The 27,559-nt window shown below is 36.8% G+C and overlaps 1 protein-coding gene across 2 annotated transcripts; it reads right to left on the bottom strand.

Annotated features, from left to right (window-relative positions):
• stk39 (serine threonine kinase 39) lies at positions 1-27,402 on the bottom strand. Of its 2 annotated transcripts, none has more exons than XM_008404049.2 (18): positions 27,076-27,402; positions 25,052-25,164; positions 24,745-24,853; positions 24,313-24,454; positions 23,888-23,943; positions 22,563-22,672; positions 21,823-21,924; positions 21,347-21,480; positions 20,995-21,043; positions 19,732-19,797; positions 15,175-15,297; positions 14,572-14,601; positions 14,165-14,221; positions 13,437-13,513; positions 7,622-7,674; positions 7,356-7,424; positions 6,182-6,246; positions 1-1,464 (listed from the first exon to the last, which is right to left on the bottom strand). In XM_008404049.2, the coding sequence occupies exons 1-18, from the start codon at positions 27,173-27,175 to the stop codon at positions 1,390-1,392; spliced, it is 1,530 nt and encodes a 509-aa protein (XP_008402271.1). In that variant the 5' UTR covers positions 27,176-27,402; the 3' UTR covers positions 1-1,389. The 2 variants fall into 2 exon arrangements, with proteins under 2 accessions (XP_008402271.1, XP_008402272.1); XM_008404050.2 differs by having other exon boundaries at positions 13,437-13,498; positions 27,076-27,399.
• Between the last annotated feature and the right edge of the window lie 157 nt (positions 27,403-27,559).

The raw sequence follows: 27,559 nt of genomic DNA, 5'->3' as shown, positions 1-27,559 counted from the left end.
TTTCTTAAATATTCTTTATTTGTTGCTTCTCATCAGAAATTTGACATTAGCTGATTACAGAGAAGGGAAATGGATAATATGTTGAAATGATGCACAGTGTTCATAAAAAAACAAACAAACAATAATTTACTTCAGAAAATAAAAGCTTTTAGGAGAGTTTTATTTAACACTTTTATACCTAGTATGATTTAGTGCTACTGGACTTGTTTGGACAAACAAACGGCTTTTCACACTCAGCAGACGCCGTTTGGTTCCATTTTTTCAATGTCATACAGTACAATTAGGTAGCTACTTCACTTATTCAAACAAAACAAAACAAACAAAAAAATCCCAGTTTTGGATTGTGGCATCGGATAGACACCGATTAGAGCAAGAGTACACAACTGCAGGTTCCACCGGGTTTTACTTGTCTGAAAGCAGGTAAATTAAGAGTCTGTTTGTTGGCTGCGCATCTCAACACAAAAGTGCATTTCATCTTCCCTCTTCGGGCTAAGACTGCACACGTGAACTGATTCATTGCAGGGAATTTATTGATGAAGTGACAATCAGCAAGTTCTGCTCTCAGTGTCGTCTCACTCACTGACAACTTTCTTAGGCACGGAAAAATGAACAAGGCACCTCAAGCATTTTCTGAAGCGTTAACACTGTTGAGAGCAGCAAAGTAAACACAGTAACATCCAGGTCTCATTTATTTCGGCGCACTCAACCAAACGCTTCCATTTTTAGTAAAGCAGGTCTGAACACAAAACAATTCGTTCTGGGCGTTTTATTTTGAAACATTCATCGTGTTGTTATAAAAAAAAAAAATGTGCTTATATCTACATGTTTACCGATTCTTACATTCTGACACAAACCCCGAAGAGTTTTCATAAATCATTAAGTGTGGGAGAAAATTTATTTTCACAGTGGGAACAAAAACAATGTGACAGAAAAATAAAATTGAAAATATCTTCTTATTTCAATAAATAATTTTTTGATTTTTGCTGTAGGGAACAGTAATGCAGTGTAAATTAAAGAAAGGAGGTGAGAAAATAAATAAAACATTCAAAGCTACATATTTATCATCTTCTTTCACCACCTGAGTACATCTTTTGGTTCCTGGGCTGTATCCTGGTTACTGTTCTGTGCGCTGGGTGCTGGAATGTTAAGGTTAGAGGTCGACGGACAGCGAGCAGGGAAGTCGATGCTACAGAGGTGGTGGTAAAGCGACGGCAGAGCTTTGGGGAAGTCAGAAAGAGTGAAGGACGGAAGACGAAGAAGGGCTTTTCTGGGAGGGAGTTGAGAAAGATATGGCAAGAAGTGGTGGTGGTGGTGGTCGGGGTGTGTTCCTCAGTCTGTCTGCCCTGAACTGTCTTCCCTGCCTCATCTGCTTCAAAGATGAAGGGAACATCAGCTAACACTTAACTGCGCAAAGCCGATCAACTTCACCTCATCTGGGATCTCTGTATCATCACATCCTGAAGCCTGGAAAGAGGACAAAAAAATATGTAAAGCATCAAACAGCAAACAATACACGTTAAAATCATTTAAAAAATTAGGCCAATTGCTTGTATAAATATATATTACCGTAAACAGCTACAGTAAATGTGAACACTAAGCGGCATGTGAGCACTTTCGAGAGTCACTGTAGTAGCAGAATTTTTGCTTGAAACCATCTGGTCCTCAAGCTTTTTGTGGGAATTTGGAGTGTCAGTGGGATTTCAAGGCGTAGTCGTAGAGAGAAGGGTGTCTGGTTTGGACACCTAGAGTTCTGGTGCTGTGTGCATCTTCAAGCAATGGCCTTCAGCATGCCCTAAGGCTGTTCCAAGCCTTGTGTGAAGTGCCAGAAATGAAAGCCTTTTCCTTTCAAGTTCTAGGACAATAAAAAGGAGGACTGCTCCCTACAATTTTTTATATTTCTCTTGGAAACAACTGGTTATCTGGAGAAGGTGTATATGGCCGTGTCTCTTGACGGACTTTGTGATAAGTGTCGTCAGGGCTTAGAGCCAGAGTTGCTATTAAAGTTCATTTGGTCTTTGCATGACCAAAGCAAGAGCTGCAATCGCAGATTGGATTCTGTCCCTTTTCACAATCCTATTGTTGGTGTTTCTGGATGGAATCTGAAAGCTTGGTCATGAAGACGGGGATGTCCTGTTTGGAAGCCTCAGGGACCCTTCATTGTGCAATTGATGTGGTTCTACAGGCATCTTTAAGCCTTGACCTTTAGCTTCTTTAGGTCTCAGGGCATTCATCTCAACTAGTAAAGGCTGGGCTTCTTCCTCGAGGTCATGGGTCAGTCTTTGCCGTGAGTGATTGTTGGACAGATGAATAGACGCGTACACACACTAGGATCTTGTCCACAGGAATACATGAAGAAAAAGCTGGGCTAAAATATGAAGTTCTCAATTTACCGGTCTACTACAAGAACAAGATCCTGGCTAGAAGCAGATGAAATGAGCTTCCACCTCTGGAAGGCTGGACTAATCCTCTTAAATTGAGTGCAGGAGCTCCCATCATTCAGGAATAGTAGCTTCTTTCTCTGCTTTATTAAAAAATCAAGTGAGGTGTTTGGGACTCTGGTCTGCCTCTTGGGGGCCTCCTCTTGGAGCTTTTCTAAGCATGTCCATCTAAAAGAAGACCAAGGAAAAGATCCACAAATAGCCAAGCTGACTCTACAGCTATTGTGTCCTAGGAATTCCTTGGGATCAATCAGAATAATATTGCAGATGCTGGGAAGAAAGATGTGTGGATTTCCCTCGTGTACCGAGAACCCCTGCAACCCGAAAACAATAGATGTATGATGAATGTGTACAAGTGGTGAAACTGTTTTATATTGAAACTCTTTTCAATATGTTTATTATTAGTTTTAATTAGCAGTGGATTCGTCTCAATATAGTGCAATCACCTGGTCTAATGATGAGGTTTTTTTCCTTCGCTTACTCGCTGATGAACGAGTACAGCCGGCCGCTACATCGAAACCATTGTTTAGTTTCAAAAATAATGACGTCMGGTACCGCTTCGATGGCGCCCTCAGTGTAATGCGAACACAACAGGGCTGGAACCGTTCCGTTCCGTACCGTTCCGTGCAGTGCGAAAGAGGCTCAAGACAAGAGTTACATACTATCCATACTAAACCCAGACATTAGACACACCAATGTTGGTTCCCAGTGGAAGTATTTTGTTTGGAAACCTTGACAACTTTCAGGCGCTAAGCAACTAATCATTTTTGCACTGCTCACTTTTAGTGATAAAGTTTTCTTGAGTATCTGTGTGTGTTTTTTTTAACTAGAGACAAACTGTGAAGATGTTAAACAGAGCTGTAAGTAAAGGTCAATCCTCTACAACCTCAGTGTAGTTGTAAAGAGAACCAGAAACGTCAAACATGCTGCAAGGCAACAAAGCTCTTGTCATTACTCTGACTCTGCACTACTAACAAGTTATTTAAGTACATATCAAAGTCAACATGACCCATTAAAGGCATGTAACTGCATAATAATAAAAGAGCGTTCCTTATGGTGGTATAAAACAATTAATATGAAATTGTTTGAAATTATGTGTTTATCATTTGAAGCAGGGAAGTACAGGGTGTAAAATTTGCCTATTAATTTGTTTTCCCTTGAGAGTGCCCTCCTCACAAAAATTACAAGCTGACATAATTAATTTTGAAAAGCAATTAACTATCTGCCAGACAGAATATCTTCTGGAGTCCAAGAAGCTTTCCAACTAGAAAAGAAAACTATAATTTGTCCATGCTCAAACTGGACTATTTCCTCATCAGTTAGCTCATGTGACAACAAGAGATCCAATGACCCAGTAAATTTTATGTTCACTAGGCCCCAAGATTTTCAACATTCAACTTTTGTGGTTCTTTACTGAGACTTTGTAGTCCATTATAAAAATGGTAAAATATGCCAATCGGTATATAGGAGAATTTATGTGGGACATCTCTAAGAGTATAAAAAATGGTAAAATGAAGAACTTAACTTTTTTGGTACAGCTTGTTATTCACCCCAACAAGATTACAAGATCGCCTTTATTACTGCAGATATTGGCCCATGTGTCCAAGTCCCCATTTCCCAGCCCATCTTACCATCACTGAAGAACAAGACACTTTAGCTCGAACCCCTTAAGGCTGGTGAAGGTTATGGAGGTGAATGTTACGCCATAACCTTCTCCGTTAGTCATGGCATATGGATCATGACCAAAAAAAGCTAAACTCCAGATTGAAGCTGCTAAAATGAGCTTCCTCCTTAAACTACAGCTCATTCCATGTAGATACTAACTTTGTTTTTTTCATTAGCCATTTGCATTGGTGTCATTACCATTTATATGCATCTACTTCCAATAGCCCATTAAATCCTCATTTTGATTTCTCTGTAAATCAAAATTACAATTTGGTTTTCATTTAGGTTCCCTAAAGAAAAGTTGAGACTATATATAATTGTTTCAACCAGTCACATTTCAGAGAGACTCATCTGACCACCGTAGGGGTCTGAGACCTCTGATTGTCTGGGCAACATTGAGGCAGTGATGTCAGAAGAGGTCGGCTTTGAGCTCAGAGACCACTGGATCTCTTGGTCACTTCAACGATAAAGCTGTCACAGAGACACCCACTCTATAAATTATGTACATAAAGTGTTATGAGCTGTTTTCCTTGTGAGGGTAATTATTGTCACTCCCTGGCTTTTATGGTATTGCCCTCGTAACTCTTTGCTTACAATAGAAGAGTTGAGCAGGGATTTATCAGTGTCCTCGGTGATGCAGCCTTAGCAAATAAAATATGCTTTGGAAAATATAACAGGGAAAACTGGGAAAACATGGCTGAAATAAAATATCATTGGTATTCCCTGGATCTTGCGTTTCTCCTGCAGTAAATAGATGGATATCTTTTTCGAGGAAAGCAAACAACTTCATTCAACAGCATACAATATTATGTTTTGGGTTGTTCAAAATACAACAAAGAACATGTTTATTTTCATTGTGCGGAGAAGTGTAGATAATGTTGTTTACTGTGAGAGATTTATGAGTCAAGTAACTACACTGTATCAGAAAAAAAAATCAATATTAAATTGGATTATGTGACTTGAGCTGGTTCAGAACTGTGTTTGTTGACAAAACAAAAGGTAGTAATTTATGCTAAGGTCTTTACCACAACACAGTGACAGGTTTATGAATGCAGACATAGTAAACAAAGTTACTGCTAATTGTGAATCTATCTACACATTAGTTCACACATTTGAGAGCATGATGTTCCAATAAATGCTACAATCTTGGTTTCACTGGTTAATAAACAGGTTTAAATAGCTGCAAAAGATAAAGTTTTTTAAAATTTTCTCATCTTACAATCACAAACTTCAATTATTAGATTTTATGTGACAGAGCAACATAAAGTAGTGCGTATAGGGGAAGTAAAATATTTTTTGGTCAAATAAAAACCTGAAAAGTGGGATCTTACTTTTGGATTCATGAGCTCTAAATCAATACGTAATAAAAACCACCTCTCACTGCAACTGCAAGTCTTTTGGGATAGATTGTGAATTTTGAAATGTTAGTGACTTAAAACAGCATAGTAAACACAGCAATTATGGCAGAGGGGAACGACTATTACAAGTTCACAAGTTCAGTGGAGAAGGAAATAATGACTAATGAGCTGCAACATTTCATTTTATTTTCCATCTTATCTGGAAAAATAAGAACAGAAGGCGTCGGTGGGACATTTGCAGTAGTGAGAATATGTCTGAAGTCCCTTGTCATTTCTTTTTCTAATATAACCAAATAAAAAGTATGTTATTAAACCTCAGGAACTTTGAAAGTGTCATTCTAAATAATGCATAAAAATGGGATGAAACCTTTAAATTATAATTCCCTTTGATTTTCAAAACAACAGCTAGTCATGGTGTTCTTTATGACTTAGACCAAAAAAATAAATAAAAATTACTTCTTATCTGCTGAAGATAGTTGTCTCCAGTGTCAGCTCTGATCTAATTCTGCATAAAATGTTTTCCTCCGAGTCGTGAACAGAAAAACCCAAGCAACAGATGCCGGTTCACCCTGAAGTCATTTGTTTTGCTAGACAGCAGTAACTCCAGCAATTGAATCCTTCATCACACCATGCATCAACAGGCTGTTAACAGGAGGAACCTGTCAGGCATGACAAAACCCACTAAGGCTGTCATCAGCCATCAGTCATCTGGAAACTCACCAGCTTAAAGGTCAACACTTTATAGGTAATTGGGTCATCTACAATCTTTTGAAGGTTAGCAGCAACTGTAACAGGGAAAGAGAGAATATCACTGTCCAAATGAAAACACATGGAGAGTCAAATGTTAATATAATCGCCAATCCTTTCTGATTCTGTGAAGTTTAAAGGGCAAATATCACATTTTGAAACAGAAGACCTAAAAACTTTTAAAGCATGAAGGATAAATAAAGCATAATCTGCCATTTTATGCACTTTTAAGAAGTAAATGGAGCCATTTGAGTCATCCCCTCTACAACAGAAAGACACAATATGTCCATAATGTATCCAAAAGTATCCATATTAGATTATTTTAATATACATGAATAAAAAAAGACATTTTAACTGAAATATGTTTAATGGAAAAGCACTTTCTTACAAAGACTGTGCAAGAAATGTGGGAGAGTTTGTGGAAATAACTGCAGTTAAGGAAGACATATTTCTCCAATCAAAAGCAGCCCCTCCATTGGACACATTTGGAAACCTCGAATTTGAGAAAGAGCAATAATCCAAAGCTAAAGGACAAATATAAACAAGATAAACAACACAGTTCATCTCACAACTAATGTCACTAGCTCAAGTAGAGTCAACTACCAGATCATCAAGGTGATGATCTGGTAGTTTATGATGATCTCATAAATTATTGTTTATGAGCATAGTTAGTTGTTTATGAGCAAGTTAAATGGGTAAGAAAATACTTTTACCAATAATTTGATGTAGCATCTTGTTTTTTCACTGTCTGAGGAAAATAACTACAAATTCCATCTGAGCATTTTAACTTCCTTCCCAATCTTGATATGTGTAGCATTACCTTGAAGAAAATGTTTGGGGAAAACGTCAGGATGGTATGAGAGAAGTGAAGTCTGACTTACAGCGTTTCAGTGCTGTGACAGACTGTATAATCAAGATAACGTTTAAATCAATACTTTACCATGGTGAAGCTACATGAACGTACGTGGGGAAAAAAGCAAATTGTGGATAGGGAATTTTTAAAATATTACTCCCTTTAATTATTTTAGTCTCTTTGTTGATACTGATTATTATGACAGAAATAGTTTTTACAGATGTTTCACAGAGGACTGGCTTCATGAACTGCAGAAAAACACAATTCATTGAAGACAAAGAGGTGTGACATTACCAATTAAGACATCGAGCCCATTGACCAGACCGGCTGAGTAAAGCTCCTGGGAGACGCCATCAGCAGTGTCTTGTGAGGGAATAACATGACAAATATTTGACTTGCATCATTCCACTTAGCAGGTAATTGTGTTACACACAAAATTAGATGCTGCCCACAGCGCAATGATATTGCCTATTATATACATGCATCGATAAGGAGAGAGAGAGAATGTTATTACAAAGAAAAGTGCAATTTAAGAAAATTAATTTAGACTGAGATCTTACCTCGCCCAGGGGTGAACTCAAACCGAATGTCATTCAGCTCCTTTTTGGAGTTCCTGAAAGGGAAAACAGGGGGAGTATGAGCCACTGGGTTGCACCTGGAATGAAACATGACTGGGCAGCTGAAGGTTAGGGAACAAACAGGAGATCATGTCTGGATGCACAGATAATAGGATTATAAACTACAGGATAAAAGTGTTTAGAAACACAAAGCCACATCCTTGAATCAGATGATTCGGTCATATTCTGTTCAGAGCAGAGACAGAAAAATGGGACCACTAGTCTGCCACACAGTTTTAACTAAGGCCAAATCTTCTTTTTACCTACTAATCAGGCTTCAAACTAAGTCAACACAGGCTGGTTTTCAGTATTAACATATATCAAGCTTGTACAAGGTTACAATTTCTAAACTGCTTCTATTGTTCATTACACTGTTCCTACAGTTTACCACCTTCTTTAGTAAGACAGCAGAAGAAAGTGTTAGTTGGTTTTCTCTGACCCCATTCACACTTGGCACTAAAACTCATCCTGAGCAAGATGATCATGTTCTAATAGTGCTAAATGCAGGTGTGAAAGCATTGTTGAACACACTTTTCCCACCTTCAGAGATGGTCTGGTATATTTCTACCCCCATTAGGTAAGTAGTCAAACTAGTTACATTATTCTTTGATTCGATATTGACCCGAGGATAGCAATCTAGAGCCCATCGTTCTATGCTGCAGCTGACTTTTCGGCTGATGTGTTGAACATTTAAGTAATACAATATTCAAAGTAAGCTCATACAGTGCATAGAAACGTATGCAGAAAATATGTCAGTAGGTATATTTTATTGATTTGTGAGATTGCTTGCTGGCACAGAGAATATTCTGCAAATACATTTTAGTTGAGATGAGTAAGAAACAAGATAGATGTTTATGTGTCTTGTGCAAACATTCAGAGCAGTGAAAGTCGTGCTGGACTGTTTTAGTGATTAAAAACTGTGGAGAATGTAACAGTGTAGGAACAACTGTCAGTGAAGCTAATAAGAAAACAGAATGTTATTTTATGTTGACGTATTTGGTTTTCAAAATCTATGCACCAGTCAGGATCTGAAAATGTTGGCGTCCTGTTTGAATACTTGAGGAAGTCCTTACTGCTGTGTCATTTTAATAATTTATGGAGTTTTGTAGACCACTCTAATTGCTGCGATAACCACATAGTAAAATGTCCTGTAAATCTGAATGGTCCCCGTGTTTACTCATGCATCCCTTTGTACACCAACAAAAGATAAAAGATGCTCAAAACTGGCGGCAAAATGTCAGAGGTTATTTCTGCCTCATTACTGCATCTATAAACCATCCAATTAAGGTAATCAAGACTGTGTACCTTGATGACACTGTTGCAGTAATGAAAGCTATTACCACAAAAATGTATCTCAGCCTAATTTCATCCTTGTTGATGTCTGAACAACAATGTTGCATCTTAACTTCATTGTTGTGTAGGTAAATATATTCTTATTCAGCCTTATACTTGTCGATGTTAAAAAAAAATTGTGATATCCTAAAAAAAATGCAGTAACTCTCTTTTTTTCACATTGATTTGGCCTCCAAACCTTTGGAGGACTTTGTGTCTCTAGTCATTACTCAGTGTACCACAATATTCACATTCCAGTTGCTAATCTTGTTTTTTCTCGATGTTGGGAGAGAAAACAACATCTCTCTCACAACAGAGAGAGACAAGTTTTCCCCCTTTTTTATAACAAAGAGGAGGCGCTCTGAAATCAAAACATCACGCAGGTGTTCAAACACTCCATTGGGAGGATGACAATAAAGGTGAGTGATAATCCTGTGAAGTTTTGTCATTACCAGTAACATCACAATCTGACCTTTTGATAACAATTTTCACACTGAAAGGTGTAATGAATGTAGGTGCTAAAGGAAGACTATCTGGCACAATGATTGTAAGCAAGCTTCATTAGAGAAATAATTAAATTCACCATAAAGGCACAACTTCAAAGGAAAAATGGGATGTTGTTGTCAACGAGCAAACCGTGTAGGGCAGGGGACATATCTCATTAATTTAATTTTGACATAGCGATACAAGTACTAAGGTAGCAGCTGTCTAATTGCCTATTATCTCCATCAAACCTGCATCGCTGATGCATGTGTGCTATGATGTTGCAAAAAAAAAGTCAAGCCTTTGTACAACATTCCAATAGAAGAACAGAGTAAAATATTTTATACTTTTTCTCTATGTAGATCAAGTTGTACGGCTGTACGAATCTGAGAAAATGTTTTTGTGTTCTGGGAGCCTCCGTTTTATGGGGCAGGCAGGAACTGATATTGCTGAAAACCAACACCACTCCTGGGATGAGATTAATTTGGTTTCCAGTCCGGTTATATAAATCACTCCACAAACCCATATGTCACATTTGTGAGGAACTTAACCATAACCCAAGACATACACAAATGAAGACAGATCGCTAATGAGTTTATTACACACAGCACTTTATAAACAGTCTTAGCTCTGATTTATCTTCAATTTGTTATGACTGAGCCTGGATACTTTCATTTTCAGGAAACTGACCTGGTTGTCCAATGCTGGCTGATGAGGCAGCATGTCATGGTGATCAAAGCTGCTATGATAAATGTCCTGAAACTCTGCAGCCTTCATCTAAAAATATTTAGGAGCAATGTAAAAAAATAAAACAGATTCTGCAGAAGTCACAGGAAGACAACACTTCATCCACCAACACTGTTCTATTTTGGTCTGGTGTGTAGGAAGAACATATAACCTCTGAATGAACACTCAGACGTTAATATAAAAACACACAAAAAACACTTAGAATGATCCCAGAGTTGGCCTGTATAGACCAGCACTGTTTCCTGTCACATGCAAACAGAAGAACCAACTGATAGAGATTCACTGATTAGAGTTTTGTGGCTGATTTTTCCCAGTCTGTGTGAATTCCCTAGGTAGACAATGCAGACCTTTGGAGACTATAGTTTCCAAACAGCTGCCAACATTTCCAAACCATGTGTGTTCCAAGACAAGCAGCACGAATGGATAAATCAGAGCAACTTTAATATAATAATGTGAGTCTTCCCATTATCTGTAGAGGCTTCACTCACTGCAAAATGTAATGCAAGTAATATAGGTAACATTACTCTTAGCACAAGTTTATATTTCTTTAGACTGGTAGAACACGTACAAGTGAATAATTTCCATTTATGAGCATGTTCCTTAAGTGTTTGAAAGTATCAAATAGAGAAAAATACATTAACAGTTTGAAATGGCAACTTAGTTTGTTACAGAAAATTTAGCACATGCCACTGGTATTCCAACTTGCTGCTAAAACATACCGAACTAGGTAATGATGTCATTTCCAGATTGGATTTTTGATTGTGAAGAGAAACTGAACGCAGCACTAATAGCTAACAGTCTCCATAAACATACAATTTCCACTTTCTTTTCTCCCCTCTGACTTTATGTTTGAACAGTGGTGAAAGTCATTTAACTTTAAGTCTCCTTCATTTAAATTGAAGCCTACTTGTGCTTAGGTACACTGCATTATTTGACCAGAAAAAACATCAGATCTTTGAGATTCTGTTCAATAATCTAGCAATTTTTATGTTCTAATTATACAAACAAGATTGAGAACAATGACAAGAGGGCAACACACACAGACAAACCCAGTTAAGACGAGCAGAACATGTAAGTACTTCAGCTAATCAAATCTTTAAGACAGTCCAATGTTTTAAATGTTTGAAGGAACTACATACAATTTATCACTCTTACAGCTACAATTAACAGATTTATTATTTAATATCTACATCTCTCATAAAATTGTAAATAGTCTTGCCCCAGTTTACAGAGCCCCAAATTAATTTTTTAGATTTCTTCCTCCATTTCAGCAATTTAACTTTGTCCTGTTAAAAGGGTAAACGCAGCTCACAAAATTATCCCTTAAGTAAATAACTGGAAAGCAATTATTTCTTGTCAATTTGTGTGCAGCTTGGGATGGCTGTGCAGAAGATTAAAGTTTATGAATATTTTTTTACAGAAACAACAGCAGACAAACTCACTGAGACTAAATATCAATGTTTCTCCAAAATTCAATATTAGCACCATGTTTCAGAACAGTCTGACATTTATGTGATTCTGGATTTGCTGTAAGAGGCTTGTAAAGAAACATGGAGATGTCACCTCTATCTCAGTTGCTCCTATCTTGTTTCGAATATTATAAGTAGACTTCAGTTTACTTTTATTAATATGTGCATACATTCATTTAGACTTGTAGTTCTTTTTTCTAGACTTCTCCATACTTTTTCTAAAAACACGACGAAAAATAATCAGACTAGTCCAATTGCTAGCTATTTGCTTCAGAGGTAATCTCCTTACTATAAACCCATGCTAATCAGCTTTCAACTTTTCTTGCCTGAGAATGAGAACCAATTTGATGTTTATTCTTATCTCATGAATTTGGTCGTTTAATGCTTGTCATTTAATATTTTTTAAAACCCATTTGGGATCCACTTTTTGAAAATATATGCTCTTCAAATTAAATTTTTATTATCAGAGTTCATCAAAATTATGATTCCATTTACAGTATAAGTGGCTTCGCACACATTACAGAAATATTTATAGCAGATCCTAGCTATATTAAATTAATATAGCTTGTCAAATACTCTGAAGAGATTAAATGCATTTCGCATTGATTCTGTCCGTTGTATTGATTATCTATGAGCACTATCGGGCAAAATCCCTGTACGTTACAGAGCTGAAGAACAGAGAACCGAACACATCAAAGCCCTTCGTATTGAAGTGCTGACTACTCTGCAGTAAGCAGTTTATTGCCACCTGTTGTTTTTGGACCTATGTTTTGTTACCGAATGGAAAAAATAATAATCTGTGCTGTTCTTGACGCCTTCCTTCAGATGTCTGCATGAGCAAATCAGCACTCGACGGCCGCCTCACCGGGGAGCCACAGACTCTGAACTATCAAAAAAAACCTATAAATGGTTGTCCATTTCTGAACATCTTCAGGCCAGTTCTATTTTACATCTCTAACATTTTTGAATCATCAACAGAGTAATAGAAAGCACACTAATATGATGAAAAGCTCAATTTCATTTAGACTTTCATTGCCATTTCTTTCAAATTCAGCCAATAAATTTTGTCGTTTGACAACAGCCGAGTATCTAGATTGATATTTTTAGCTGAACAACAAGACTTCACTTCTTCATGTCACTGTGATGCTTAAAAGTCTTTTGAAAGAACATTGTAGCAAAATAAGCCACCAAACACTGCAGGTAAAACCAAGTGATCTGTACAGAGTCCTTCAAGCAAAGAACAACAGATTTATCTGTAGCCTTCTTGCTCCAGTTAAAATAAAGAAATAATAGTGACTTTATCTAAATCAACTTGAAAAATTACATCCCGAAGCTTTTCACATTTTACAATTCAAAAGCAATTATTTTCCTTCCACTTCACAATTTAACACTGTAAGAGCGGAAATGCTACTTAAGGAGTTGCCACAGAAGGAGTTCCGTGGCAGAGTGTGTAATAAATCTCCAAAGCTCGGCTGTGGCCTAGCAGCAAGAACTACGTCTCTGTGCGTTATTTCTTTTACTTATATATTTAAAAGTATAGCCACCTTTGAATTCTCCAATAACACCACTTTGGGTTATCTGGTCACTTAAATCCCCTATAAAATATATTAAAGCTTTCTATGTAAAAATTACCAAATTTAAACAAGATAAGAGGAGTGAATGCTTTTGGAAGATACTGAATGTTTTTTTGGTATGTGAGTAATGTAGGAAACTATGTTCAGCCTTACCGTAGCCGCAGTACCATGTTCACAGCACCTTGAATGAAGGGTGTATTCTCATATGGTTCCACCTGCATCGAAAATACCTGGGAATGAATCAGTTTACCCTATTTTATGCAGTTTCAACACAGACAAAATAAAAAATCATGCCCTGCAGTGAAAAAGGAGCATGTAATCAGAATAAATCCAAAGTGTGTGCAGAGCTGAATCTATAATGCAATGCATGATTGAATCGCTTTATCTAATCTGTAGGGAAAGTTGGGAAAGTAAGGGGAAAAGAAAAGGAACAATAAATAAAGGTTTGATGCATTATTTGTCTATATTGCGATATTATTGGTCTTTTATGTTAGAAAGAATTGATAATTTCAGTAAAAAATGTCTTCTCAGATAATTTCTAAGTGGGACATAAGACAACCCCAAAAATGCTCTGGTTCACTTTCACAATGACAATAGATTTTTGAAAATGAGTCACAGTGGCAGTAAGTCTTGGGAGTAGATACACCTATCCACTGAGCTGGCACTGTCAGGCAGGCAGCCATTTACTGTGAGTTATTACTGCTGAGAGCATCCATCCTGGAGACAGACACTCTCACATTTACACACACACACACACGCATGCACCAACACACACATATAGCGTCAGCTGCACATGTACATTATGCACACACAGACAATCATTGCAGCATCAAGGTCATTGAATCATGACAAATTAGCGCTGCTTCTGCAGAATCCCTCACCTGGGGATGCTGTACAGACAAGCCTTCTATAGGGATATTGTTGGCATCTTCCTCATTCTGGGAGGAAGAAGTTGAGAGGCATGATTGTGCAAATTATGAATTTTAAAATCATCTTGGTAGAAAAACAGAAAAGAGCGGCTTAAAAGAAGAGAGATTGGCTGACTTCAATACATTGTCACAAGAAATATAATAATATGCACTAAATGTGTGTAAAATAGTGCTAAACTTGTGATTTTTACAAAACATTTTCAAATAATTGCATTTTATCTGGTTTTCTAATTATCATGCAGCCAAACTTGTACATTTTTGTTAAATTATTTACCTAATTGTTTCTTTATCAAAAAAAAGTGTGTAAATATTGTTAATTTTCTTCCTTAAATAATAAATGAGATGAGAATCTAACTTACGTCTTTGGCCTCATATTTGACCCTTCGTGACTGGAAAAAAACATATTTACACATTCATCCGTGTAACTAATAATTACAATCTTAATAACAGAGCGATAAAATAATCAATTTCAGACACTTCATTCATTTTTTATATATTTTTACATTTCATTCACATGGATGTTCAAATCTGCTTCTCAACTTTTTGAAAGCAACCTACCAGAGATGGCTAAAAGAAAACTTAAATGATATTCTATCAGCAGTAATTTCTGTTTTAAATCATTACAAATGTTATTTATTGTGTAATACATAACGTCTCCTTACCATATCATATTTATCAAAGGGTTCTTGATCAATACATTTTGCTTTCTCCTTCCTCCACTTCTTACAATGATCTTCCAGCTCACTACAGTGAACTCTAGACAAGCCTCTAATGTCTACAAAACTAACTGATCAAGGAGGGGAGGAATGAGCGCTGTCAAAAACAGAGGGGGAGGATTCATGCTGGTTTATGCTTCACATAAAACACCTTAGTAACCCTGAATATTTTAAAACAACTGTGTTAAAGCAGTAAATCTGCCTTGTTTATGAAAAAATGCAATGTATTTGTAATGCCTCACTTACCCTGCCCTGATTCACCGCTGCTTTACCCTCCTCACTGCCCTCATCCAGTTCGTCGTCGCTCCACTCCCAGTCCCCGTCTACCGTCTTGTGCAGGTGGCCACTGGAGCCTGGGACTCTCCTCACCTTCACCAGCATGACAGACATTAATGTTACATGTGTCTTTTTTTTGTTTTGTTTTGTTTTGTTTTTTATTTTTTATTTGAGTCCACAAGCACATTTAGACTTACTTAAACTTTTACGTCTGCGAAAGTATTAACGCCCTTTAACCTTTATCACAAACTTGTATGTTGCGTGGATTTTATGTTAGATTAACAAGAAGTAGAGCATGTGAAGCAGATTGAGAGTGATGAATGATGTACAAATAAAAATAATTAAACACGTATCTCTTTCTTCACAGCTGCAAGCCTTTGGGATACAGCACATCTGGAAAGTATTCAATCAATTGCACCAATTCTACTTTCTGAAATAGATCAAGCTTGAATAAAACATGCATGTGAACATCATTTTTTAAGTTGTATATTTTAATAGGATTTAGGCATCAACTTTGAATAGACCAGTGTAACACATGAAAGGATATGCTTTGTTCAAAATCTGTACGTTTGTAGTCATTCACTACAGTACACAGCATTCACTACCACTAAACAGCATTTTGCATGAACGTCTAAAAAATGATTTAGGTGTCACTTTGTTGTCATTTTTGTGCCACTCTTCCATAAAGGTCAAATTTGTGGAGTGCACAAGTCATAATTTGTCCTATCAACAGTTTTCCCTACCTGATTACATTAATTTAATGTATAAGTAGGTTTGCAGTTGGACCTTGTTTTAATTATTTTGGATACCAGTTGAGCTCTGTAAAATTTCCCAAAGCTTGAAATATATATATTTTTTTATGACTAACGTTGCTTTAACGGCTTTCACAACCATTTCTGACCTATCTGGTGCGTCCCTCGGTTTTCATGAAGCTGTTTGTTCACTACTGTTCGCTAACAAACCCCTGAGCCCTGAATGGAAATGCTGAATTTTAACTGAGTTGAAGGAATACTCTTATTACCTTATTAGATAAGTTCTGAAGGAAGTTGGTTCCACTGAATTTTATTTAGGAGTAACCTATTAAAGCAGGTTAGAAACAAATGCACACCATTCTGTTCAGATTTGAAAACCACACACTATTATAAGCAATTTACTTACAAAGTTTATGTTTATTGTTTTTACTGATCTATGTCAAAAAGAAACTTGAAATTAAATAGGTTGCAGTTTATAGTTGTAACAAAAATGTTCATGGGGTATGAATAGCTTTGCAAAGTCACTCTATGTAAAGCTGTTTAATCAAACATTACAGAGCTTTACATGAAAATTAGCTATTCAAAGCCACACTAAATGCCCCCCAAATTGGGACAGTTTGTAAGTCTGAGATGAGCTCAGCTCCAAAGTATTACACAGGAGACGACACAGATCTGACACAGATCTGTGAGCAACCAGCACCATAAATTCCCCTCGGCTTTGGTCGAGGTCAGAGTTAAAGCAGCACTACCCTTCCAGCTGGAGTCAGGTTTACCTTCTAAATCTGACTGAGAACAAAGGCTTTCCCAGTTCTGCGCAGGGTCCTTTAGCAAAACAGACAGATCGATTCAGCTAGAAGCCAAACCCGCTCAAGCAACAGGCAGATTTGGATGTTTTCAGAGGCTACAACTTCTTCGCATTCTGTATCGATAGCTCTTCTGAAAATTAGCATTTAGAAAACATCATTACAGAGTTCAATAACTTTTTGATTATCATGTGTCCACTGGACCATAAAATTAAACTCAATATAAATCTGTTTTCTGTTTGTTCAGCTTGTTTTTTGCATGTGCTAAATCAATAATTCAAACCCACATTGATTGCAGTATTTTACATTGACAACAGATCCACCAAGTTATTGTGAAGTATGTATTGTGTGTATTAGAGCGCCATCTGCTGGCAATCCTGGTTCTTCAACTCAAAACTACCTACCTTAGTGAACACAATATTCCTTTTATTAACAATCACATTTAATATGCAACAAATACTTGCTTTGTTCTACCTACATTATCCAATATTTCCAAAAATTAAAGGTTTTTTTTATTTTTCTAGTTTTCATACCATCTGTTAGATACCATCTACGATTACTTTCCTGATGAAAGAATCTGCCATCTCTTTCTCATTCCCTTGTAAAATGAGAAGGTGTACCCGATATGCAGTTCCAGTCCTTTTACTTTAAACTCTATCAGTATTTGTTTCTTACATATGTCGATATTTTTACCATGACTACCAAATTTCACACAAAGCAAAAGAAAAAAGAAAAGAAAAGAAAAGAAAAGAAAAACTGAATGCCAAGCAACAAGGGTTGCGATAGGTCAATGGGAAAATGCTGCAGATCAAGAAGGTCAAGAGACTTAAGGAGGCTGTGCAAAGAGAGGAGCTGAACAGTGAGGTTTGGGAGCAGCTAAGGTCACAGTATCCTGAGGTGGTTGTGTTTCTGCAGTACTGTTTGTATCTGCAGGCTTTGGATAATGTTGCTGAGCTTATAATGCAGTGGACTCTGTAGGTCAAATCCATACAAAATAGCAAGGGCATCAACTCTGCTGCAAATTTTCTACAGCCAAAGTCATCATTGAGTCAGACCTTCAACTGTGTATTTCATGGTGTACATTTTTACGACATTGAGGGAAGGTTTTAAATTACATCCTTTATAGCCTAATCTGTAATAAGTAATTTTTGCATTTAACAATTATTCTCCAGACTGCTCTGGGTCTTAACATTTTTTCTCTTTTTTACTCACAATTTATCCAGTCCATGGAACTGATGTCTATTATCATGCAGAAAATACTTAAAAAATGAGAAAGACTCAAAAACAAAAGAAGAAGTAGCAGGACTAAAATAAAATTCACATCAGATGAACAGTATATTAAAGTCATGTCTTTCAGAAAATAGGAACATGTTTCACAGAAAGTCTAACACAGGACATGCATCATGCTTCAGTTTATCAGTCTAGTGCAGAGGTCCTTAACCTTGTTCCTGCAGAACTTGATTGAATTCAGAAGAAGTAATGCAGTCGTTCCAGTCAAGTTTGCTGGAGAGGGGACACATCTAAAACACGCAGGAAAGTGGATCCTGAGAGCCACATATGGACACCACAGATCCAAGCTAAATATGTACTGTATCTTTGGCAGGTTTCATACTCAACTTAAGAAAGGGGAACCAAGCCTGAGTTTTCAACAAGTTGTGAAAAAGAAAGTGCTTAAAGAGCACATTTAAAATTTGGTTTTGCAATGTTGTGTTTTACATTTAGACAAACCAGCGGTTTATCACACAAGTTCAAAATATTTTTTTATGTTTGCATTATTCATAGACCGGACTGAAATGACTCATATAACAAACATATTATACTGGATAGGTCAAAAAAATGTGAAAACAAAGCAGCCAAATCCAAAAGAAAAGTTAAAAAAAACCTTTAGAAACCCATATTATCAATAGTAAAGGTATAGTTTTAAAGGATTCAGAAGCACAGTTCTGCTAAAAAGTTATAAACAGCCAACATTTTACATACAATAAATAGTTCTAATTTTATCTTCATTTAGAATAAATCCAAATTAGTTGATCCCAGAGGCTGAAAAAACTGTCAGTCTTACATAATATTCCGACCCCTTTTAATAGAGCCTCAGTCCGAAATTCCAGAACTATTCATTTAAGATATCTGAAAAGTAATGTAGACATTAAGGGATTTGCTAAAATAAGTTTTCAGTTTTCCCAATTATCCATTCTGAAAAGGTTGTTATAATGTTATAGTACAGTAATACTCTCCAAATTCACAATGCTGAAGCTCGTTTTACTTCTGATTTTACACAACTGCATGACAGCAAATCAGAAAAGCATGTTGTCTGGGTTTGTTATAAAACTCCTGAATAACAAAGCAGACTGTGCCCTTTCCCTCTGTTACTGGCACTGAAAGCCTGTCTGTAGTTCACACATAAACCATCAACAACGTTTTGCCACCCTACCCCGTTTGTGCGTAATTATAACGTCATGAACATTAATGCTTGTCCTGTCTACTATGCCCTCTATTTAGACTGAACCATGTCAGTGAATTTCCACCCCTCCACTCAGCCACTCTTCCTTCTGATCCTGCCTCAGACCTGGGCATCAGGGGAGTATTATGTAAAGCCAACATCAGCTGTGCCTGAAAAACTGCACTTCCTCCCTGTTCGCCATAACAGTTTTGCTAACTTATGTTAACAATCCATTTATCCAGGTTTGTCTTGACATACGCAGGAAGCTGCTCTTAAAGTCGTACTAACACATGGGTCAGCGGATCTGCACAGCATGACTCTTATGCTACTGTGGCCCGCATTTTTATATAGTCTATTCATAGGGGTAAAAGATGTTGTAGGTGCTAAAGGAAGACAGAGTGCATATGTTGTGTTGACTGTAAATTCAACATCCTGGAGTGAAAGCAGTCCATCCATCCACAAGTTTTTTTTTTTTTTTATGTTTAACCAATAACTGTGTTATTGTAGAGGGCAAAAAATTACATGAACATACCTTCTTTGCTCTTTGAGATATCTTTGGTGCACGACTCAAAAGCTTTTCAACAAGATATTCTCTGTTCTGCAGGACAAAATGAACAAAGTAAGAAAAAATTAAAATCATCAAAGTTGAATAATGCCATGCAAACCACAAATGGCTTGTAATTTGAACAGGGTCCTTCCCATACTCGCAAACATTGGAGGGGACATAAAAAAGTATGCATGACAAGTAAATCAGTAAGACATAAAGACAAGTACTTTGAAAGCATATTTTGAAAATCCTAATTCAGTCAATCTGAAAAGTATCGTAGGTGTCAAAGAGGAAAGTATTTGGCAATGACTTGCAACATATTTTCCATGCTGTAGATCTGAAAAATACCCAAACGCCTGCAGCAAAAGGAGAAGAAAGACCCTGCCGAGATTCTATCTGTGAGACAACGCTGATAATCACTGCCCCATCATGCCGCAAACTCTGCAAATTATCTACAGTTCTGATATTAATCAGCTTCTGTGGAACAGAGCTGGCCACATGACTCCTCAAAGAGGGAATGGGATGTAGCTCACAGTTTAAAAAATTTAAATGCAACTTAACAACAATGTTGAGGCAGACCTTTTAGTGGTGGCAAGCATCCTTAAAATCACGTTTCTTATTTATTGGTTTGGCACAAGTTTAGATTGCATACAAATGTTGTCTATTCAAAAAATACTTAGTTAGAAACATAAGATAGTAATTTAAAAACAGGAGAATCCCCAGAAAATGTAATATCTACCTTAAGTGCACTTATTTTGTTAGTTCAGTATAAAAATCTGAAACTCTTATATTATTAAACAGATTTATTACTCACAGAGTAATATTTAAATTTTTCAATCTTGGGATTTTCTGAGATACAGAATTTGGGGCTTTCATTTCCTGTATGCTGTAATCATCAAAAAACATTACAAATGATTTATTAAAATACAAAAATCTGTAAGCAAAAAATCTATACAAATTTCAGATTTGGAATTTAATTAAATTGTGATGATTTTCTACTTTTGTTGAGATGCATCCATCTTACCTCCCCTTCTTTTCTATTATTTACCAAAACAAAATCAGCGAAATGATTGAGTATATAGTCAACTAAAAATGGTCTATTTTACATGAAAAGTCGGCTACACCTCAATGACTGAGTGTGTTGTGTGTATGAAAATAACCAATAGAATCCAATATGGCTTCAACCCATCAAATGTTAATAAAACCAAACAAAGACAGTGCAGCAAATATTTGAGATTAAAGAAATACCTTTGCCTTTTGGATTAATTTACACTTCAAAAGCTCAGCTGCTGTAGGCCTACAGACAAAACAAAGTGAAAATGCCATTGGAAAAATATAACAAGAAAGAATCATGCTCGATTAATCCAACATGTGCAGAAAGAGTTCTCCTAGACATGGGAAACAAATGCTACAGTAAAAAACACACACATCAAGGAAAAACCTAAGAAACTCTGATTGGTTAACTTGAAAGGGGAAAAACAAGAGTCATGATTATGCATGTCCAAAACTGGAGCACTGTCTAAAAGTTAAATAAGATCAAGTGCTCGTTATTTAGTACAAACTGCTTCAGCTCTGCTCATTCATATGTTATGGTACCAACCTTTTTGCAGGGTCTTTCTGAAGGCACGTAGTTATAAGCTTTCGAAATGATTTTCCATATTTTTTGAGCATTTCCTTGTCCTCAACACCCGTCTCCAGAGTGGGCGGATCATTCTGTAGGGTAAGCATTAAAACCTGAAAGCACAAGGAAAAACAGTCAAAAAACATCCAGACATCCAAGCAGCACTATCAAAAGGAGGGAAAATAAAGGAGGCAAACACATGATGTCTTTTTAGATGATTGGATTTTAAGAAGGAAAATAGATTGTTGCAATGTCAATAACTTATTCAATTGCCTGAGCTTTCTCAATACAATCAGGATTGACTTGGTTTATATGTTACTGAATATAAATTTGAGCATTAGACTGGGTGTTATCTGACTGATCTGGACATAAATTAGTCTTGCAAAGTTACGGCATTTCTATCTAACTGACTCCATGGAAATAAATTAAGAAATGTTTTTGTCCATAACACTTACCTTCATTGGAGGGTATCGGTGATAGGGTGCAGAACCTGTTGCTAACTCTATTGCTGTAATTCCAAAACTCCATATATCTGCTTTGAAATCATAGCCTCGAACCTGCAGACATGGGGTTATAAAAGACAATAAGATTTACTTATGCAAGGCTCAGAGGATTTATGATTAGTGATAAGCATAACTAATATAGGACACAATGAAAACATCTGGAGCTTAAAACGTTCTCTATATTTACTGGAGTCCCAAGTAAAATTATGTAAAATGGCTTTAAGTGAATGTTGTTGCATAATCTTACACTAAAAAGTTCTAAGAAATGGTTGATTTAATATTAGTACATTTATTTAAAGTGGAAAAAAACTCTGTTCTTATTCTTAACAACATCAGCATGTTCATCTGAACCAGTAACAATTTATATTAAAAAATAAATGTAACTAAAACATTTTAATTTATAAAAAGAAAAGTTATGCTGATCATACACTTTGCATCTGATGTGTTATTTAATTATTTAGATTTTCACATTGTTTTTACATTTGTATTTCCAGTAACAACTAATACTTTTTTTATTTAATTTACTTTTGTTTCACAGAAAAAATTAAACATTGACTTAATGCGTGTGTTTATGGTCTCTGAGATCTCTAAATGTATGTTTAACAAGTTAGAAAATGGCTATGATAAAGACGATGCTTGTATAAATCTGTATCTGCAAACAGAGAAATAATTGAAAAGTACAAAAGACTTACCTGCTCCATCACCTCTGGAGCCATCCAGCACGGCGTCCCAACAAAAGTCTTTCGAACTTTATGCCTCGTCATGTCGCCCCCTGCAGCTAAAAATGCGCTTACGCCAAAATCTGTAGTAACAAAACATAAACATAGTGGTTACCATCATTAAAATGTGAGACGTTTCAGAAAAATGTCTTTACTTTGCATGTTTGCTGGACTTTGACAGTGCTAAGATGTACATTCTAGCAAAGGAAGTAGTCCTAAATATTCTCAATGGACTTATATATTCATCTCTGTAAAATTTGTCTGAGTTCAAACATCTTCCGTTAAAAGAGGACTGCATCAAGACAAAGAAAATCCCAAATTTTTGATTGTCACACATTCAATTAAGTGTTTATTGATCACTGTCGATCCAAATTTTCTCTGTGACACTTGTTTAGCCTTCAGTGTTACACTGAGAGACCCTGGAATTGTTTTCCACAAACCAAGTCCACTGAGCATTGTTCCTTCATGTATGGAATATTACCCGAACCATCCTGTTCCAAAGCAGTGCTGAAAAACCTGCCTTCACTTTTTCCACCTTCAGGATGAATCACTGCAATTCCACTTCAACTGGGTGAAAAATGTTCCACTTAAGATATTGAAACTGATCCTACATTACTGATGGTTAAAGGTCCAGGATGTGATGCACCAAATAGTGAAAAAATATATAATGTTTGTATTTAAAGCTAAATCTAAAACTGACCTCATCGAGAGGATATGCTGAATTTTATTTGTTTTTCCTTTATGCAATTATATTTTGTTTTCTAAATGTCATCTTTCTACATAATTATACTTCTACAAAGAATATTACTCTTTTTTTAAATAATTTCTAGCTTTTCAAGCACTGTCAAATGCTCTTTAGGTATATCCAATAATTATATTATTATCAAAATATTGTGATTTTAGCTAGTTATTCCACTATTTGGGCTAATATAAGTTTGAGGGTCACATTCAAAAATGTATCCACGTTGAAAATATTTTTGCTTAAAACAGTACCAATAATTAAAACGCACCAATTTTAAATACTTCCAAATTCCTTTGTTTCTGTATGGTTCAAACAAATCTTCCAATCAGTCAGGCTCAGATTTTGGACAGTTTTTTTCTATTTGCATGAATTCATTCAACGTTATGCAAATACAAAATGTAACAGAACATTACAAAAAAAATATGTCCCTGCAAGGCCAAAGTACGCCAATGTGTTACAGCAGAGCCCAGAAAGTAATGCTGTAACCTCTAAATTAGGACCACGTTGCTTCTTTAAAAAGAAAAAAAGCAGAAGAGAGTGTGATAATGTAACAAACCTGCAATCTGAACAGATCCATCTTCTCCCAGTAGGATGTTCCCAGCTTTCACATCCCTAAGGTCAGCAAAACAATAATGGAGTAAAACATCAAAGTCACGTGGGACAACATCGATTCTTCCATTCATGTTAACAGATCCCACTGACTATCACTATCTAGAACTGTGCCCGAGGGGCTCATAGAGGTTTACGCCCCATATTCACACTGACCTTGAAATCAAGGACGTGAACAGAACACAAAGAACTTTGTATTTCACTTTAGGATTTTACTTTGGCAGCTTGTTCATTCGCTTCATCCCGGTAATTATTTCAGGGTTTCACATGGGAATGTGTGCTCTCGCAAAACAAGTACTTGTTTTACTAATATATTTTTAATGAAAAAATATCTTCGTATTAGAAATAATATACAGAAACCAAAAGTATTACCTGTGAATTTGTCCGTTTCTGTGGAGATAGTCCAGGCCCTCTAGAACTTCTTTTAATATCGTGGCAATAATTGGCTCATCTAACGCTCGAAGATTTTTATCCTCTTCTTTGCTCGCATGTTTAATTATATCCAGCATGGAGCCTAAATTACATCAAGCACAAGAAGAGGTATTGCTCTGATTTTCAAACATATAAATTAAACAGACAAAAAAACAACAACAGTACAATGCATTACAGTAGATCTCGCTGGAATTAATTTACAATTGAGCCTGATGAGCCTGTGGTATTATAGGAAATACCAATGCCGATCACTGACATGAGAAAATCAAAGAAAGGAGATAAAAATCTTAATGACATACAATGAAAAGCTGTGTGTCAGCTTTTCATTGCTGCACCTCAAGTACTATTAACTTTACATCATACTAAACTCACCTCCACTCAGGAGCTTCATCACCAACCAAAGTTCATCCTTCACAACAAAGGAAGTGTAGTAGGTGACGATGTTTGGGTGGTTGCACTGACTCATGGCTTGAATTTCTTTCTGTAGGCAAAGAACATTTGCACGACACTTTACATTTAATAAAAAAATCAAAACATTTTATCCCTAAGGATTCAAGTTAACCGTAGAAATGTGTGTAACTTGAAAGGTGTAGCTATCAGAGGTAATGTAGCAGCAAATCATTAGAGAGTGGTGTAAAAGCACAAGGCTGAGAAAATAGCCCATATTAAATGTGCTTACCAACAGCTCATCCATGCTGGTCTGGCATTTTTCCAGGTTGATCCTCTTTATGGCCACGCGCTCCTGTCTGGGGGTACAGAGGGCCGCCTGCACCACAGCTGTGGCCCCACTGCCTGGAATCACAACCACACATCAGCATCAGCACAGGGGGATATGAGCCAAGAGGGACTAGCGTCACATGCACAGCTGGAGGACTTTACATTTCAACATCCCTCTGAGGCATTTGTGTTTAGGTAACAGCTTTCATGTTTCATCTGTGACAACTGGAGCAAATGCAAGCAGAGTGCATCACTCTTTTCAAACACGATCACACGACGACATCATGTTGCTGGGACGTACGGCACTCTGCCAACTGTTACTGGTGGATAAGGCATGCTTTATGTCATGTGAGATGGGACTGCTGATTGTGGGAACAAGTAACTCTTAAACAACTCCCCACATTTTAACAAACATTACCACAGACTTTTGCATATTTTACTTGCATTTCACATAATAAGCCAATGAAAAGTAGTGCAGAATTGTGCACAGGATACACATTTTTCAATTTATTTTCTTAGCAAATTAAATCTGAAAAGTGTAGCAAAAATATGAACTCATCCCATTTTAGTGCAATACTCCAATTAAATTTGGTGCAATCAGTTCCTTTCAGAAGTCAACTAAACTTCTTATGGTTCATTGGCAGCATTTAAGTACATAGACCTGTGGATCTATTTTAAGGCAATACTTCAAATACAGTTTCCTTGTCTTACATCATTGGATGTAAGACAAGGAAACGCGTGCAGTTTCTGCACGCGTGAAACTCTGCATGTCCCAAGAAACTGAACAAAAAGTTAAAGGTTGGGTACAAGTGGGTCTTTCAAATGGACAATGACGTAAACATATTGCTGAATTAGCTGCAAAAGTAAACGGAAACCAAAATGCTTTCCTCAAGTCATACTGTATAAACAACAATTCTACCTTTCATCTCCCGCAAAAGTCAATAAAAAATATAATAAATGCAGGTATGCACACACTGTGTAATCGTCATTGACCTAAAACATGAAACATTTAGTCTGATTGTCAAACAGTGAAGGGCTGTAGTGGGGAAAGAGGGCTGTGTGTGTATCTAAATAGCAAGTTCAACAGCATAATTATGTTATGACATGCTTTGGGAATGACATAATAGACCAGATGACTTGTCACACAAATAACGGTTGTTGTGATGAATGTATAAACAAAAAAGTTGTAACACAAGATATAATAAAACACTGAGAACAAAATGACCTGAACTATAAAAATATGGAAGGAGCTATTTTATTTGCACTGAAACTTTTTGCAGGGTATGGGAGGGAGGACAGCTGTAGTACTTTTACCAATTATTCTAGTGATAAAGAAATTAAAAAAACTTACTGCAGTTTACATATTGCTTTGAATACTTGCAAATGTTCACATATAAAATTGWATATTTTGGGATTTTCTGTTCTTCAAAAGATGACTCGAGTTCCCTTAAAAAGACTGACGGTAAGAAAAAAGGTAGTTGCAGAGTACATTCAAATGTTTTTTTTTTTTAATTAAGATTAAGAAAGTCCCTGTTAATGTTGGATCATTCTGACTAAGTTGTTCATTTTGAAAAGTACATCGCGAACATTACTAATTTTGGGATGATTTCAATCTGTTTTATATTTCCACTCGCGTGCCAGCTCAGGAAGGGCACAGCAACAGTGATTTCAGCAATAACTAATAAACTTGTAGTTTGTCGCTGGAGCGTTAGCGTCTAATCCGTGAGCGCTGAAAGAGAGAGGACTTATTCAATGTGACATTTACACCCCCCATGCAGAGATTCCGCCTTGTCTGCGCAGATCTACTGTAGACCGGTAGACTCCGACAGTCTCTGTTAACATCCGCATTGCAAAGCAGAGGAGGCTGCTGCATATATTTAAAACAAACAAAAAAAAAGCCGGTAGGCCCCTCTCCTTCGCTCACGACAGATAACCCACCACGGGCTGCTTCCCCACCACAACAACACCGCTTCTCCGGGTACTAACCTATGACTTCCTGCAGCTCGTAGGACTCCCTGGTAATTGGCCAGCTGATGGTAGGTTGTGGATGGTGGACGGGAACCAGAGATTCGCCTTGATCCGCCATGATGATGATGGTGGTGGTGGTGATGATGCCGCCTCGGTCACAGACAGAGAAACAGAGACAGCCAAGTTTGACCTCAGCTCCTCCTCGGTGGAAGTGTCAGCTGGCAGCTGTAGCGCTACAACCACCACAGACCCTGCCTGACTGACTGAGCACAACCCGGAAAATAACGGAACACACACACAGAAGAGAGACACGCGCGCGCTCACTGGCACAAACCACACAAGCACGCGCGCGCACTGTCAGTTCACAACACGATGTGCCACTATACAGAGGAAGACAATTTTCGAAACCATGATCTGTTTGGACGAATTAAGATTTGATAAATACGGTCTCAATTATCATTAAGTAATATATTAAAAACAAATTATCCCTAATTAAATTGCA

The sequence above is a fragment of the Poecilia reticulata genome, linkage group LG2 (genome assembly GCF_000633615.1).
Source record: "Poecilia reticulata strain Guanapo linkage group LG2, Guppy_female_1.0+MT, whole genome shotgun sequence".
In the NCBI taxonomy this organism is placed as follows: domain Eukaryota; kingdom Metazoa; phylum Chordata; class Actinopteri; order Cyprinodontiformes; family Poeciliidae; genus Poecilia; species Poecilia reticulata.
The sequence above is the reverse complement of the archived record's forward strand: the minus strand, read 5'-3'. Positions and strand labels throughout refer to the sequence as shown.

Coding starts and splice junctions, on each gene's coding strand:
- stk39 (XM_008404049.2), bottom strand. CDS start 27,175: ATGGCGGATCAAGGCGAATCTCTGGTTCCCGTCCACCATCCACAACCT. Junction 25,165..27,075: donor CGAGCTGCAGGAAGTCATAG/GTTAGTACCCGG, acceptor TTGTGATTCCAG/GCAGTGGGGCCACAGCTGTG. Junction 23,944..24,312: donor AGAAACGGACAAATTCACAG/GTAATACTTTTG, acceptor TGCTGACCTTAG/GGATGTGAAAGCTGGGAACA.